This window comes from Trichosurus vulpecula, chromosome 2 (assembly GCF_011100635.1).
Source record: "Trichosurus vulpecula isolate mTriVul1 chromosome 2, mTriVul1.pri, whole genome shotgun sequence".
In the NCBI taxonomy this organism is placed as follows: Eukaryota; Metazoa; Chordata; class Mammalia; order Diprotodontia; family Phalangeridae; genus Trichosurus; species Trichosurus vulpecula.
In genome coordinates, this window is record NC_050574.1 from 55,608,926 (window position 1) to 55,623,692 (window position 14,767).

General features: G+C 48.1%; 1 protein-coding gene across 1 annotated transcript in view; it reads right to left on the reverse strand.

Moving 5' to 3' along the window:
• Positions 1–1,142: 1,142 nt before the first annotated feature.
• The window catches only part of WNT4 (Wnt family member 4), a 44,916-nt gene continuing 31,291 nt past the window's right edge, over positions 1,143–14,767 (reverse strand). Inside the window, exons 3-5 of the mRNA XM_036742615.1 lie at positions 2,573–2,704; positions 2,305–2,447; positions 1,143–1,659 (exon numbers count right to left, since the gene is read on the reverse strand). Of these exons, the coding sequence (XP_036598510.1) occupies positions 1,192–1,659; positions 2,305–2,447; positions 2,573–2,704 (743 nt within the window). The 3' untranslated portion in view covers positions 1,143–1,191. The remainder of the gene's footprint in view (positions 1,660–2,304; positions 2,448–2,572; positions 2,705–14,767) is intronic.

Here is a 14,767-nt window from a genome sequence, read left to right on the forward strand (position 1 = left end):
GAAGGAAATGGCAAACCACTCCAGTATCTCTGCTAAGAAAACCCCACATGGGGTCACAAAGAGTCAGACAGGACTGAAATGACTGAAGGTCTAGAAATCAGGAGACTTGTCCCAGGTTCTGTCCCTGGTATTGACTTACTCTGTTATCTTTGGCTAGAGGCCCTTCCTGGGCCACTGTTTCCCTGTCTTTTGAGTGGAGATGATACCTCCCTGTTTCCCATCCATTGGAAAAGCACCTTGCAAAGGATCCAAGTTCTCTAAGATAGGAATTCTGATTACTGCCTGTGTGAACTTAGGAAAGCAGCTTGACTTTTCCAGGCCTCAGGTTCCACATTTTTAAACTGAAGCTCTAGGACCAGGTTTCTGAAATCCCTCTCACCTCTTTTAACCTCTGGTAGGACTATGTGCTGGTTACAGGGAAGGTTTGAAGGGGTAGGATGGGCTGGGGACTGCTGCCAGCTCTGCATTCGGGGTGGACACCCCTGATGTCACCTCTTCAGGATCCCTTCTCCTCTGGGTCAGTAGGTCAGTAGTTCCACAGGGGTTGAGGGGCAGCAAAATCCTTGGACTTCAAATGAGGAGACCCGGGTTCTAGCCCCGGCTTTGTCACTCTCTGTGTGATCTTGGACAAGCTGTTTCCTGGATTTCTGTTTCCTCTGTCAAAGGAGGGTATTGGACTCATTGATCCCTAAAGTGTCTTCCAACCCTGACATACTGTGATTTCTGGATGGTTATTCTATGCTCTGTTTGCTCAGCCGGGGGGTTCCCAGATCTGGGCCATCATCCTCCGGCGGGGACACTGGCCCCTCTGACAGGCTAAGGGGCCTTCCTTCACACCGCTCACCTTCCCCACAGACACATCAGGGAACATGGATGCCTGGCCATTGTGGTTATTTGTATGTGTTTCTCCTGAAAGTCTGAAAAGTCTGCATCTACAACAGGCACAGAAAACACTATTTTGAAGAGGCTTAATCGGGGGCTGGTGTCCTTCTGATCAGCTGGAGAGAGGCAGGGATCAGGGCATGCCCCCGGCCTGGGCCTCTGACTTCTGTAATAAATACTATGAAGACATAAAAAAAAATACAACCAGCATCTTTTTTTGGGGGGGGGTGGCCTTTAAATTATTTCCCCCCTCTATTCACCATCTTTCTGTTCCTTTGTCTTTGTCCTGGGGGGAGCCCAGAGAGCCCATCACCGGCACGTGTGTGTCTCCACCAGCCGGTGGCAGTGACGACACTTGACAAAACAACACCAGTGGAATTTGCAGCTGCAGCGCTCGACCACCTCAACCTCGGAGGTGTGGAAGCCGCGGCCGCAGCACAGCAGCTCGCAGCCGTCGATGGCCTTGGAGGTCTTGTTGCACTGGCGGCCCCAGGTGCCCAGCACGCCACTGCGGGCATCGTGCTCGCAGAAGTCCGGGCTCGGTTCCAGGTATACCAGGTCCTCGTCCGTGTGGGGCTTGAACTGGGAGTTCCTGGGCACCAGGGCCTTGGAGGAGCCCACCCGCCGCTGCTCCACTTCTGTGGCCCCGTCAAACTTCTCCTTGAGGACGTGGCCCACCTTGCGGAAGGGAGGCATGGCCTTCCAGCAGGTCTTCACCTCACAGGAGCCCGACACGCCATGGCATTTGCATTCCACCCGCATGTGGTTCAGGATGGCCTAGGAGTGGAGAGGGAAGGGTGGGTCATCCAGGCAATGATGGGAGAGAGAGGTGGCGGGGTTAGGTGTTCCAAGGGGAGGTAAGGACAAGGCGGTGCAGAGATGTGACCATGAATAGAGAAATCTCTCATCATCGGAGTTAGAGCTGGCCATTTGTCCAAGACCTTCATTTTTACCTAGTCCAAACTTCTTATTTTACAGATAAAGAAACTGAGGCCTAGAGGTATTGAGGGTGGTATTTGAGGAATAGGAATATGGCTCTGGGGAGGACATGCTGGAAAATGTCTTCTGAATGATGGTTTGGGGGATGCCTCAGTTGGAGGGAAATGTAGAGGGGGATATCTAAGGGGGTGGGTCTACAGAGGATGCCTGAGGGTCCAAAGGAAGGAAGGGAGGGGTACATCTGGGGCCCAGATTGGCACAGCTGGCTTGGGAAGGCGATGAAAGAGAAAGTTGGGATAGGCAAAGATGAATGTGGGATATGGTGGGACCGTGTGGAGAGTCAGAATGGGGGGATAATCGGATCTTGTGGGCCACTCTGACAGTTGGGTTTGGAACTAGTCCAGGTCCCTGAAGGAACAGGAACATCCTTTCTCCCCTGGAGCCTCAGAGCATGAGGAGGGGGCAGGATTAAGGAGCACTTACCTTTCTTCCAGCTTCGTTGTTGTGCAAGTTCATGAGAGCCCGGCTGGAGGAGGCCCCTTTGCTTCTCTCGCGGACATCCACAAAGGACTGGGAGAAGGCCACTCCGTAGGCAATGTTGTCCGAACAGCCTGACCACTGGAAGCCTGGGCAGAGTGGAGCAAGGGTGAGGCTTTGCCTTGGGGAGGGGTCCTTTCCACGAAAGACCCTCCTGGTGGTTTGCTGGGTGATGAACCCCAGTTTTTCCCTCTCCCCTCCTCCTGGCACTCACCCTCTGGGCTGACCCCATGCACGGTCCGGTCACAGCCACACTTGTCCAGCTCCCCACTGCTGCAGGCCCGAGTTACGGCAAAGGCTACCCCTGCGGAGGAGATGGCGTAGACGAAGGCTGCTTCTCGGGTCCCTGTTAGGGCAGAAAAGGGGAAGGTGGGTCCCTCCCCTTCTCCCTATGCGTCCCCCTACCCCCTACTTGGTTCAGGGTCCCCTGGAGTCCACTATGCTGACAACACCCAGTGAAGGAAGGTCAGGAGGGAAACAGGACTGGACCTATATGTAGGAAGGACTGGTGGTCACCTGCACAGCGACATGAGGAATCCCAAAAGCCACACCTGCTTAAAAACATCCCCCTTCTACCAGCCTATTGCAGTGCCTAAAAGTTCTGATGTGGCCGCTTCTTTGGGTTAAGGCACTGTCTGCAGAGGGTCCCTTGTTACAACACGCTTGGCTCTCTGAGAGAGGTTATTACAGTAATAACTCATATTTTCAGCTGTAAAAGCACTTTCCTCAAAATACCAGTGCAAATATTATACCCATTTTACAGAAAGACACATTTTACAGATGAGACAGGTTGAGAGATATTAAGCAGTTTGTTCAAACTTACACAGTTAGTAAGCGTTGGAACCAGGATTCAAACCCCTATTCCCTGACTCCAGTTCTGCTGCACTATCCTTTCTACTACACTGTCTCTCTTGGGGCACACTATATGATATAAACCCATCAGTACGCAGGCATACTGCAAAGCTAGTTAAGAGTTCTTGCCACAGCATTGTAGGTCTTTGGACAAGTCCCCTCTAGGGCCTCTGCATCTTGATTCCTCCTTTGGAAAATGAGAGGCTTGGATAAAAGTCTTTCAAGTTCCCTTTCAATCCTAGCATCTTCTGAGACAGCTCGGTCCATTTTGATGACAAAAGATACTTCTAGCTCACATTTACATAGCATTTTAAAATTTATAAAACCCCACCAGACAGGCAGGGCAGAAGATAGAGCACAGGGCTTGGAATCAGGAAGAGACTCATCTTCCTGAGTTCAAATCCAGCCTCAGACAGTTACTAGGTATGTGACCCTGGGCAAGTCACTTTACCCTGTTTGCCTCAGTTTCAAATGAGCTGGAGAAGGAAATGGCAAACCACTTCAGTATCTTTGCCAAGAAAACCCCAAATGGGATCATGAAGAGTCAGACAACAGCCACGAGACAGGTAGTGGAGGGATTAGGACACCTAGACTCAATAAATTGAAAAGACTCACCCAGAGTCAAACAGCCAGTGAATGAATGCCAAGGCCAGGATTCTAACCCAGGGCTCTTCCGACTCAACTCCAGCCCTCTATCTATTAATGTGCCTCTCATCTGATTGGTGGTGAGGAGTGAAGACAAAAGAGGAAGGTGTCTGAGTCAGTAGTCAGGAGGGTGGACGCAGTCATGGGCCGAAGTAGAAGGTTGTTTGCCTCTTGCTTCCTAATGTGGGTGCTGGTTGGCTTTCCTTTCCTTCTCCTTCTCCCATTCCCTCCTGCTTTACTCCTCCCTTTGGGACCCTGGCCAAAAGCCTTCCTACTGTTCTGTCTGTCCCACTGTGTGCCTCCTGAATGGTCTCCAAGTTCCTCCTCCCATCCTAGGCATCTCCTGACTTTCTGTGTCCTGGGGGAGAAAGGTATTTGCTTTTTTGACCCAGAGCCCATGGAAAGAGATACAAAGAGGCTGCTCTTGCAGAATCTAAGAATTTCTGAGTTGGAAAGGATCCCAGTGGCCATCTTGTCCAATTCAAGGCCCTTCACAACACACTGGACAAGTGGTTGCTCAGCCTTGGCTTGCAGCCCTGCAGTGACGGGGAACAGACCACCTCCCAAGGCGGCCCACTCCACTGTGGGACAGCTTTCATGGTGAGAAAGTTTTTCCTGATATTGAGCCAAAGTTTGCCTCTTTGAACCTTCCACTAGTTGCTTAGTTCGGATCTCCCCCCTTCCCTTTGGCCCTTATCCCCTGCCCCAAATTTTCTCCATGTTAACCACCCTCAGCTCCCCTAACCAGTCCTCCTATAGCTTAATTTCAGGGGCTTTTCACCCTCTTGGCCACTCACCTCTGGACACTCTTCTCCAGCTTGTCAGTGCCCTCCCTAAAAGGCAGTGCTCATAAGTACTTGGCGGGGGGCTGGTGAGAGGTGGAGGGGTGTCTAGTGCAGACAGTGGGTTCCTTGAGTCTCTGCTGTTAGTTATGGTAAAGCCAGAGAATTGTGGGTTAGAGAAGAACACAGATGGATCCAAACTGGTTAGATTTCCAAGCCCAAAGAATTAATGTCATGAAGCTGGTCTGGAAGTAGGTCTGCAGTGGAGTACCCCAGGAATCTGTGCTTTACCTTGTGCTTTTTTGTTCGTTTGTTTTTTAACATTTTTCTCAGTGACCTAGATAAAGACATAGGTGACTCCTTTTCAAACTTGTCGGTGACTCAAAGCTGGGAGAGGTGACACACTGGAGGATAGAGTCAAGATCCAAAAACATCTTAACCTAGAACATTAGAGTGAAGCTAATAGAGTTTTATAATCTGGCCTGAGTCCTGGGTAGTATAATGAAGCCTATGGTTGAAGCCCTTCTCAGAATCATGTTTTTAAATGCATACAATAAAGTACCTAGGATTACAAAAGGAGCCAAAGGTTAGTTAAGATAAAAATGTCATTTTCCTCCCATCTAAGTTCTTAGATTTCCCCCGAAATTTGTCAAGTTTAGAACTCTAAGATGATAAGAAAAAAAGGATAAATATAACTTCTTACCCTAGTGTTCAAAAAAGTAGGCTTCACAATGGGGGGGACCCATGATTAGACAGAAGTGTGTCTGAAAAAGATCTGGGGGTTTTAGTGGGCCACTTCAAAGTGAATCGATGATGTGATATGGTAGCCCCGAGAGCTAATCCAGTCCTGAGCTGCACTGAGAGGTATAACTTTCAGAAATAAGGAGGGACTAAGTCTCACTGTCACCTGAGCTGGTCAGACTTCCTCTGGGGTATTGTGTTCAGTTCTGGATTCCACATTTTAAAATAAGTTTTATGACTGACTTTTGCTTTTATATGCTAGCCTTATCTATCTTCATCTTCCCCCCCTACCCCCCAACAAATGAATCTTCTCTTGTAACAAAGAAAAAGTTAAGCAAAACCAGTGGATGTAATGACCTCGTCGGACAGCATATGCAACTTTATGTAGCCATAGGACACCCCCCCCTCCCCCACCAACTCAGCACCAAAGGATAGGGGTGAGCACCACATTTTATGAAGAAAGGATATTGAAAAGCTGTAGGGCATCTATGAGAAGGGGATGAGAATGGTGGAGGATCCCAAGTTTATTCCACGCAAGGATTAGTTGAAGGAACTTCCTTAAAATTCTAAGTACCCCAAAGTAGAATGGGGAACCTCAGAAGATAGCATCTTCCTTGGTCTTTTCCCCTTGGTCTTCAAGCAACAGTGGCTGATTATTCATTGAATCTGTTGTAAAGGACCAGGTTAGGTATCAGTAGAGGGATTTTTTCCCCCAGGTGTGGGTTGGATTAGATGATCACTGAAGTCCTTTCCAACTCTGAAATTTTGTGATTCTGTGAACTTACCCTTCTCTCTCCCCCACTTCCTTGCTCACCACAATTAGGTAGGTTGGTCCTTGGGTGACGGGCATTTCATCACTGGTCCAGACTCAAAGCCTTCCCGCCTTTATGAGACCTGACGCAGCTTACCCCCATAGGTGTTGAGAGCCCAGGAGCACCTCCATATCTCGATAAGGCAAGGGAAGGGTTTAGGGAGAGATCACTATTGCACAGAGAGATTAACCGATTTACCCAGAATCACAGAATTTCAGAGTTGGAAGGGATTTTAGAAACCACTACAGTTCAACCCATATAGGCGACCAGGAAAAGGGGACACAGTGGCTGGGCTAACCCGTCCCTCCCACGCTACTCATCACAGGCTGGGTTTATTTCTGTGACCTTAAGGCTTATAGACCATCTGAACTTTAGTGATCTTAAGACAAGGAATATTCGAGCCAGGCGACACAAAAATGCTTATGGCTGCAAGCTGGGCTCAGTGAGGGCTAGAACCTATGTGGTTTCTGTTTGTATGATGAAGGGGATGTGTTTGGAAGTTCTGTGACTTCCCTTAACCTTGAATGGACCTGTAACTGGGTGTGTCTCCCAGGAACCATGTCCCTGAGGACTCTCTTACTGTGGGTATCAGTGACAGCAGGGTTTCTTTCTTGAGTGAATGTGTGTATTATATCTGTACTGAAAAAAGAACACCAGGCTGGGCATTAAGAGAACTAAATTTCAATCCCTAGCTGGGCAAGTCCTCTGTGCCTCAGTTTCCATATCTTATAAATAGAACACAATACTACTTGCACCTACCTCACAGAGTTATTTTGAGGAAAGCACATTGTAAATCTTCTAAAGTTATAGAAATTACTTGTTTTATCTATGTATGTATGCACACTGTGCGGCTCTGGCATGGCATGTGTGACCTTATCCTTTTCCTGGGCCATGTGTAGGGCTCTGTGTGATGGTGACTGTCCTTCTGTCTCTCACTGGGGGTGTCTGTGTGTGTGGGGGCGGCTGGGGGCAGCCCATTGGCCTGGTGGTTGGCAATTATCTCCTGGGACACCCGGCCCTGCTTTCCCAGCTGTCCCGGAGAGTAGTCGCCGTGGTCAGGAGGGAACAGTAGACTCTTCTGTGCCCTCCTTTGTGGATGGGCTGGACTGCTGGCCAGAGGGAGGGAGGGTCAGGGCCCTGGGGGCAGGACACAGCTTCCACCCCAGCCTGCTTGGAGACATGATGCTTCCCACCTTGAAACTCAGGCTCCGGGATCCTTCCCCCCAGCCCACAGGACACCCTCTCTCCCTTCCCTTTTCCTGGACACGCTGGGGGTCAGGGCCTGGGACAGGGTGGGGAGCCCCAGCTCTGGACTGGCAGTGGGAGCTGCTTTGGGGGCTGGGAGCCTGTGGGCTTCAGCCATTGTGGGGACTGAATTCTCTCCAAGTTAATCGAGGCTAATAGCAGGATCGTGTTGGTTGGTTTGTGCTGTGGCTGCCGTAAAAGAGACGACTTCAGTTTCTGGTATTTCTGGCATTTCCAGGCCTGAACCAGCACAAATCTTGTGCCCCGAAGATGGGGAAAGAAAAGTTAGGTTGGGAGATGGGGTTGATCTGGAGGCAAAGGGAGGTGATAGGGGAAGGGCGGGTGGGCCCCACCTGGCATAGGCCTGGCTCAGCTAAATCCTGCCATGCCTAGAGGTCAGGGGATGGGAGAGCCCAAAGTTTAGACATCATCTATTCCAATCATTTTGCTGAGGAGGATAGTGACGTTAGTGACTCTCTCAAAGTCACATAGCTAGTAAGTAACTGATCCAGGATTTGAGCTGGCTAAGATCTTCCTGGTTCCAAATCCAGTTTCTCCCAGCACCCCTGAAATCTTCATCTTCCTTCCTCCTACTGCCCACACTCTCCTTCTGTCTGGTTTGCTTTTCCCCTTCCTTTCTTGAAGTTTCTCTCTCTTCCCCATCCCCCCTCCCACTGCCCCCATTCATACTGGTGAACTGGGGTTGAGCTGCTGGGTCTTCTGTTTTATTGGGGGTGGGGGTTGCCAGAAAACATCCTCTCTGGGCTTGATCACCCTCCTAGGCCCATCATAAAGGGCAGAGCCGGAGCCAGATGCCAGAGAGGGGACTGGAGACTTGTCTGAGATGCCTCTTCTGCTGGCTGGCCCAGAGACTCAGCTCTCTGCCCTCCAAGACAACGGCTGCCTCCTTCCTGCTCCTGTGTCTTACAGGGGCCGGGGAATGCTACTTACCTACCTGTCTGCACACACACACACACACACACACACACACACACACACACACACACATATACACACACAAATACATACACAAACACACACACAAACATACACCAAAAAAAACACACACACACCCCAAACTCCATGAGCAGTGACTATGGTTCCATGGCCTTCTTGCTCTGAATGAAGAAATAAAAATGGAGAAGGCAGTCCCAGAGGTAAGGACCCAGCAGTTAGAGCTGTTATTCACCCACTGGGACCAGGAGCCTGTGCCATGGCAGGACAGACATTTCCAGGGAAGGAGCTTTTACTATTTCTTGAGCTTGAGGTCAGGAAGTACTTCCTGGTATCTATCCTAAATCTCTCACACTCTGCTTTAAACCCACTTCCTTTGGTTTATTTCTTCATGAGAAAGCAAGGAGAAGCAGCACATTGGAGGGGTATGTGGGTGGGGGATCAGCATCTGAGTTTTAACAGAAGTTCTGGTAGTTATTGAGTCATCTGGGTGATCTAGAGCAAATCCCTGACACCACCCCCCTCCCCGGCTCTTAGTTTCCTTGCTAGTAAAATGAGGGGATTGGACTGGATTATTTATGACCTTTGACATTCCAGGTTCTAAGGACCCTCCCAGCTCTGACATTCCAGATTCTAAAGTCCCTAGCTCCCTTGTGGGGGATTTTTAACCTTTGAAATTCTTTGAAATTCTGTCCCTTCCTGCTCTGATATTTCATAGTCTGAGGTTCCTTCTTTCTCTAACATTTTTGTGTCCTTAGGTTTTCTCCAAGGTCTAACACTAGTCTCTTTGGCCCTCAGTTTCTTCATCTGTAGAAAGAAGGGTTAGACCTAGGTGACCTCTCAGGTTCCCTACCTTGCCCTCCCTTCAGATTCTAAATCCATAATCCCAAGGCCCTGCCAAATCTGACTCCAAATCTGATGGTTTTTGTACTACACAGTATAGGGAGCTAGTAAATAGAATGTCAGGCTGGGGGTCAGGACGATCTGAGTTCAAATCTGACCTTGCTAGCTGTGTGACCCTAGGCAAGTCACTTAATCCTGTTTGACTCAGTTTTCTCAACTGTAAAACAGATAATAACAGCACCTACCTCCTAAGTTTGTTGTGAAGAAATTTGTAAAAAGTGCTTAATGCCACAGGATAGGTGCTTAATAAATGCTTATGCCCCTTCCAACTGGGTCAGAATCCAAGCTTCACTAACAACTGGGGTGAATCCCGCCCAGGGTGTTATCAGCAGGGAATGAAATCATAGTGACTATAGCTGGGGGAATCACCATATTTTATACATGAAGAAATGGTTCCCTGTGGAAGGGAAGTGATCAAGGTTACATATAGATGGTAAGTAGAAAGATCCGGCTCCAAAGGTTGAGACTCTGGGTGCGAATTCAGGGCTTTCCCCACTAACCTACACTGCCTCCGTCGGCTAGGGACTTGGCAGAAGATGCATTTGGGGCACATTAAGTTACTCCCACTCATGACCTTCAGCTACCATTATATCAGCCAACAAACATTTATAGAATGCTCACCATGTGCCAGGCACTGTGCTGAGCACTGGGGATATACAAGAAGGCAAAGTGGGCACGTAGGTGGCACTGTGGATAGAGCACTGGCCCTGGAGTCAGAAGGACCTGAGTTCAAAAGGGGCCTCAGACACCAACTAGCTATGTGTGACCTTAGGCAAGTCACTTAACCCTAATTGCCTCAAAAAAAAAAACCCAAAGTAAGGCAAAAATAGTCTCTGCCTTCAAGGGGCTCCCAGTCTAATTGGGAGACAATGTGGGGTACAGACAAAATCCACGTAGAGTAGATGGAACGTGATGTTGGGGTGGAAGGCTCCACCAGCTGGGTGAATGACTGGGAAGGGCCTCCTGGGGGAGGCATGAGATGAACCCAGAGGGACCCCAGAGATTCTAGGTGATGGAGGCAAGGAGAAAGAACATTCCAGGAGTCGGGGTTAGCCAGGCCAAAGGCCAGTGGAGCTGGACTTTAGGGTGCCCCGCTGCCCAGAGTGTGACGGGCTTCAGGGGAGGAGAGGACAGGTTGGTAAAAGTCTATCACAGAGATGTGGAGATTCAAACTTGGCAGAAAAATGTACTTAGCACAGGTGGCCACTCTGCTTAAGGTCATCTAATCTAACTCCCCACTTTACAGATGAGGAAACTGAGGCCCAGAGCGATGCCCACAGGCAGATTTGAACCCGAGTTCTCTGACCTGAGGGTCAACGCTGTTTCCAGACTGCCTGTGCCAGTTGTTCCCTGTGGGTTCTGAAAAGCTCTATTTTTTTTTTAATCCTGGGCTGAAATTTCATGAAAGAAAATTTGATAGACCAGTGCTCCATACATCAAGTCAGACCTTCCCAATAGGCTGGGTTTATACAGTTTCAACGTCTTAGCCTGGTGTCTAAACTAATGCTATGGTATAATTGCAGCTACGGTCTGATTCATTTCCCACACACACTTCCCTCTACCCCAGTCATAAAGGACAGTTCTCCAATCCTGGGTCATATCTCACACTTTCTCACCTTTGCTCATCCTGATAAATGTGATTCTCTTTTTTCATATGTGGAATAGAAATAGAAAAGTGTTTTTCTCATCACTGTCTTATAAAGTAGGTCATTTAACAATGATGATAATAATAATAAGCATTTACATAGCACCTACTATGTGCTAGGCATTGTGCTAAGCACTTTACAAATATCTTATTTGGGCCTCACAACAACCCTGGGAGGTAGGTACTATCAAACCGTTTTTACAGATGAAGAAGACAAATGCTTAAGTGACTTGCCTAAGGTCACACAGCTAGGAAGGGTCTGAGGCCAGACATAAAGACAGAAGTATCACTATGAGGAAATTGAGGCCCAGAGAATCAGGAAGATTGTGAATTTCTTGAGGGCAGGGGCTGTCTTAAACACGTTTGAAGATATTCTAAGGTTCCTCCCAGTTCTGATATTCTATGTTTTAACATCCCTTCAAACTCTGGCATTCTATGTTCCAAGGTTCCTATTTCTGACGTCTTATCGCCAAGGGTCCTTTTTAGCTTTGACATCCTAAGGTCTCTTCCACGATCTTACATTCTCCTGCCCTAAGGAGCCTTTGAACTCTTATATTCTCTGTCTTAAGGTCTCTTCTGGTTCTGACGGGTCTGGGTGGGGAAGGAAAGTGGAGGTTAACCAGTGGCATTTCAGTTGTTCAGGAGTTATGCAGGGGGAGATGGCCTTGGTGAGCTGGGGATGGATAATTTCCACCAGAGTCACTGAGAGGACAGAATATCTATCTTCCCCTCCTCTTTCCCTCCCCCATGAACCTGAGAATTGGGTATCTGATAATATGCACTTAATTCGGGCACCAAAAGTGTAGACAAAAAGTAAGAAGATGTCGAATTAGGATGTGTGTGTGTGTGTGTGTGTGTGTGTGTGTGTGTGTGTACATGCGCATGTTGGGGAGGGGGATGGGACTAGCTTTCAGGAGAAGGATCAGAGGAGACAAAGTTGTTTGGCTTGGCTAGGGGACAGCTTGGTGTGGGTATGGGTGTGGGAAGGGTTTTGGGGACCTTGAGGTAATCTGGAGGTATTTGTAGGGTGTAAAATCCAAAGAGCAAGAAGGACCATTTAGCCTGGTTTGGGGTGGTGATGGTAGGGGTGATCCAGAGTGTTGGGGATGAGTAGGAGCTGGGAGCGAAGCCCCCTGACAGAGAGACTGCCTAAATTATGGGAGCAGATGCTCTAGTGTTCTTTTGAACCAGAATGACTGGAACCCTGAAGGTCAGCACAGTAGGGGGGCATGAGCCTCACTTTGAGAAAAACAAGGGCCTGGTGTTCCTTGTGGTGTGAACCTTGCAGTGGAATTGAAAGTGTTGAGGAAGCTTCATTCAAATTTGACCTCTAGCACTGACTGACTGGGTGACTTTGGAGCAGGCACTTGGCCTCATCTGTAAAAAATAAGGGGCTTAAATGAGCTAGTCTCCAACTTGCCTTCCTACTGGAAATCTATGATCCTCATCCAATCCTCTCGTTTTGCAGGGCAGGAAACAGGCCCAAGTAGAAGAGACGGCTTCCTCAAGGTTCCATAGCTCGTCTGTAGGAGAGCTAGGCTGAGAGATGGTATTATTTAAAATGAGCATAAGCATGCTTGTATTCGCTCTGCCAGCTTCAGAGTGGAAGTCAAGGAGGGCTCTGACATCTCTTTGCCCTCTTTTTTTCCCCTAGAAAACTTCCCAGCTCAAAGGCCACCTCATCCAGGAAGCTTTCTCTGATTCTCACAAATTTTCTAACCAGTGCCTGCGCTGTCCTTCTCATGGGATCATGGGATTGACACCTGAGGTCATCTGGTCCCATTCACTCACCTCCTTTCTCTTAGCCCTTTATGGCACTCATTGCACTCCTTGATCAATCAATGCCTTAATTATCATGTGGTCAGGATAGTCCGCTGCAGTGTTCCCATGGCAATAGCCCCTGGCTTCTTTGCTGTGCTCTATCTATACCACCCTCTACTCTTAGGTTTGATTGTAGGCTCCTTGAGGGCAAAATCTTTTGTTTTTCAGTCTTTGTATCCTTTACAATTTGTTGCACAAAGACAAAGAGATGAGGGGACAGATGAAAGAGATCTTACAGGAGATGTGAGTGAACTGACTGGAAATGAGAGATAAGGGAGAGGGGAGAACTGAGGTTAACCAGAAGATTTTGAGCTAGGTGAACTTTGGCATTGGAGGGGTATTCGGCAAACATTCTTTTGTTGTTGTTCAGTCCTTTCCATCTTGTCAGAGATACTGGAGGGGTTTGCCATTTCCTTCTCTAGCTTATTTTACAGATGAGGAAACTGAGGCAAACAAGGTTAAGTGACTTGCCCAGGGTCACACAGCTAGTAGTAAATGTTAGAGGCTGGATTTGAACTCAGGTCCTCCTGACTTTGGGCTTGGCATTCTATCCACTGCACCACCTAGATGCCCTCAGCAAACATTTATTGAGTCCTAATTTACAGTGGAAAGGGCACAGGATTTAGAGTCAGGTGGACTAGGTTTGAGCTTAGGCTCCACTTGTTCCTGGCTGCGTAAATTTTGGAAAGTCACTTAAACACCATAGGACTCAACTTTGCCCATCTGAAAACAAGACGTGGCAGTGCATTGGATATGTGGGGTGAGTGTGAGAGAGGAGTGGAGGATGCCACCTAGCCGGTGAGCCTGGGGCACTCAGAGGATGCCCCCAAAGAAATGGAGGTGTTATTGTGACTGTTACTTTTGTGATGCGAATTACAAGGTTACTGAAGGGGAGGGAAACTTGTTTCCTCATTGTCTTCTATGAACTTCCTCAACGGCATGGAAGATGTGTGCAGGGAGGTGATCATAAGAAAGGTTTTTGTTTCATTGACTAGGATTTAGATCTGGGAGAGACTTTATTAGAACATAGAATGTCAGAGCCAAAAGGGACCTTACAGAATGTGAGAACTGGGAGGGCCCTTAGAACACAGGATGTCAGGGCTGGGAGGAACTTTAGAGATCATCTTCTCCAACTCTCTCATTTTACAAATTAGGAAACTGTGGTACCAAGAATAGCGACACAAATGTAATTCTACTAGTGTCTCCCATGTGTTGTTTCATTTAGTTTTTCTGAATCTTCTGGACTGTCAATAATTCTGAGATTGCTGTGTCATGATCTAGCCTCTAGGCCCATCCCTTAATTCTTTGGATATTTCAGTGATTTTCCACCCTCTCCCCTTCGTTGCCCTCTGTTGTGAGCCATCCTGTTTCCTCAAGTTGCCTCTTGTTTATTGCTTCCCTGGATTTTTGGAGATTTTCCATTTTCTGCACATTGACCATTTTCTTCATGATTCTCTCCTAATCTTTTATTTTTATAGCATATTTCGATTCTAGCTTGAGTTCTTCCCTTGATTTAAAAAGCCTTTCTTTTAATTTGTTCTTGTGAGTTTCTTTCCATTTGTAGTTCTTGCTGTATTTCTTTAATCAAGTCACTGGTTGGTTGAAGGCTGAGGGCCATGGTGGTGAACAGAATGTTGGCCTGAGCTCAAGCTCCCTCTGACACTGTGACCACCGGCAAATCACTCACTTCTCTGAGCCCTAGCAGCTGGCTGTCTAAGACTCAATTAGAGACAGGCTGCCAGGCCTGGCATAGAGGAGGGGCTCAGTCAAAAAGCATTTATTAAGCACTTACTGTGCACCAATTCCTTTGCTAATAGCTGGGATATAAAGAAAGGCAAAGCCAGCTTCTAGCTTTAAGGAGCTCACAATTGAATTAGGGGGAAGCAGCAGGCAAACAACTGATGTTCATACAAGATCTGCAGAAGGTGAATGGAAGGCGCTAAGAACAAGTGAGGGGAGCAAGGGGGGTTTGGAAAGGCCTTTTCCAGAAAGTGGGAATTTAGCCGAGA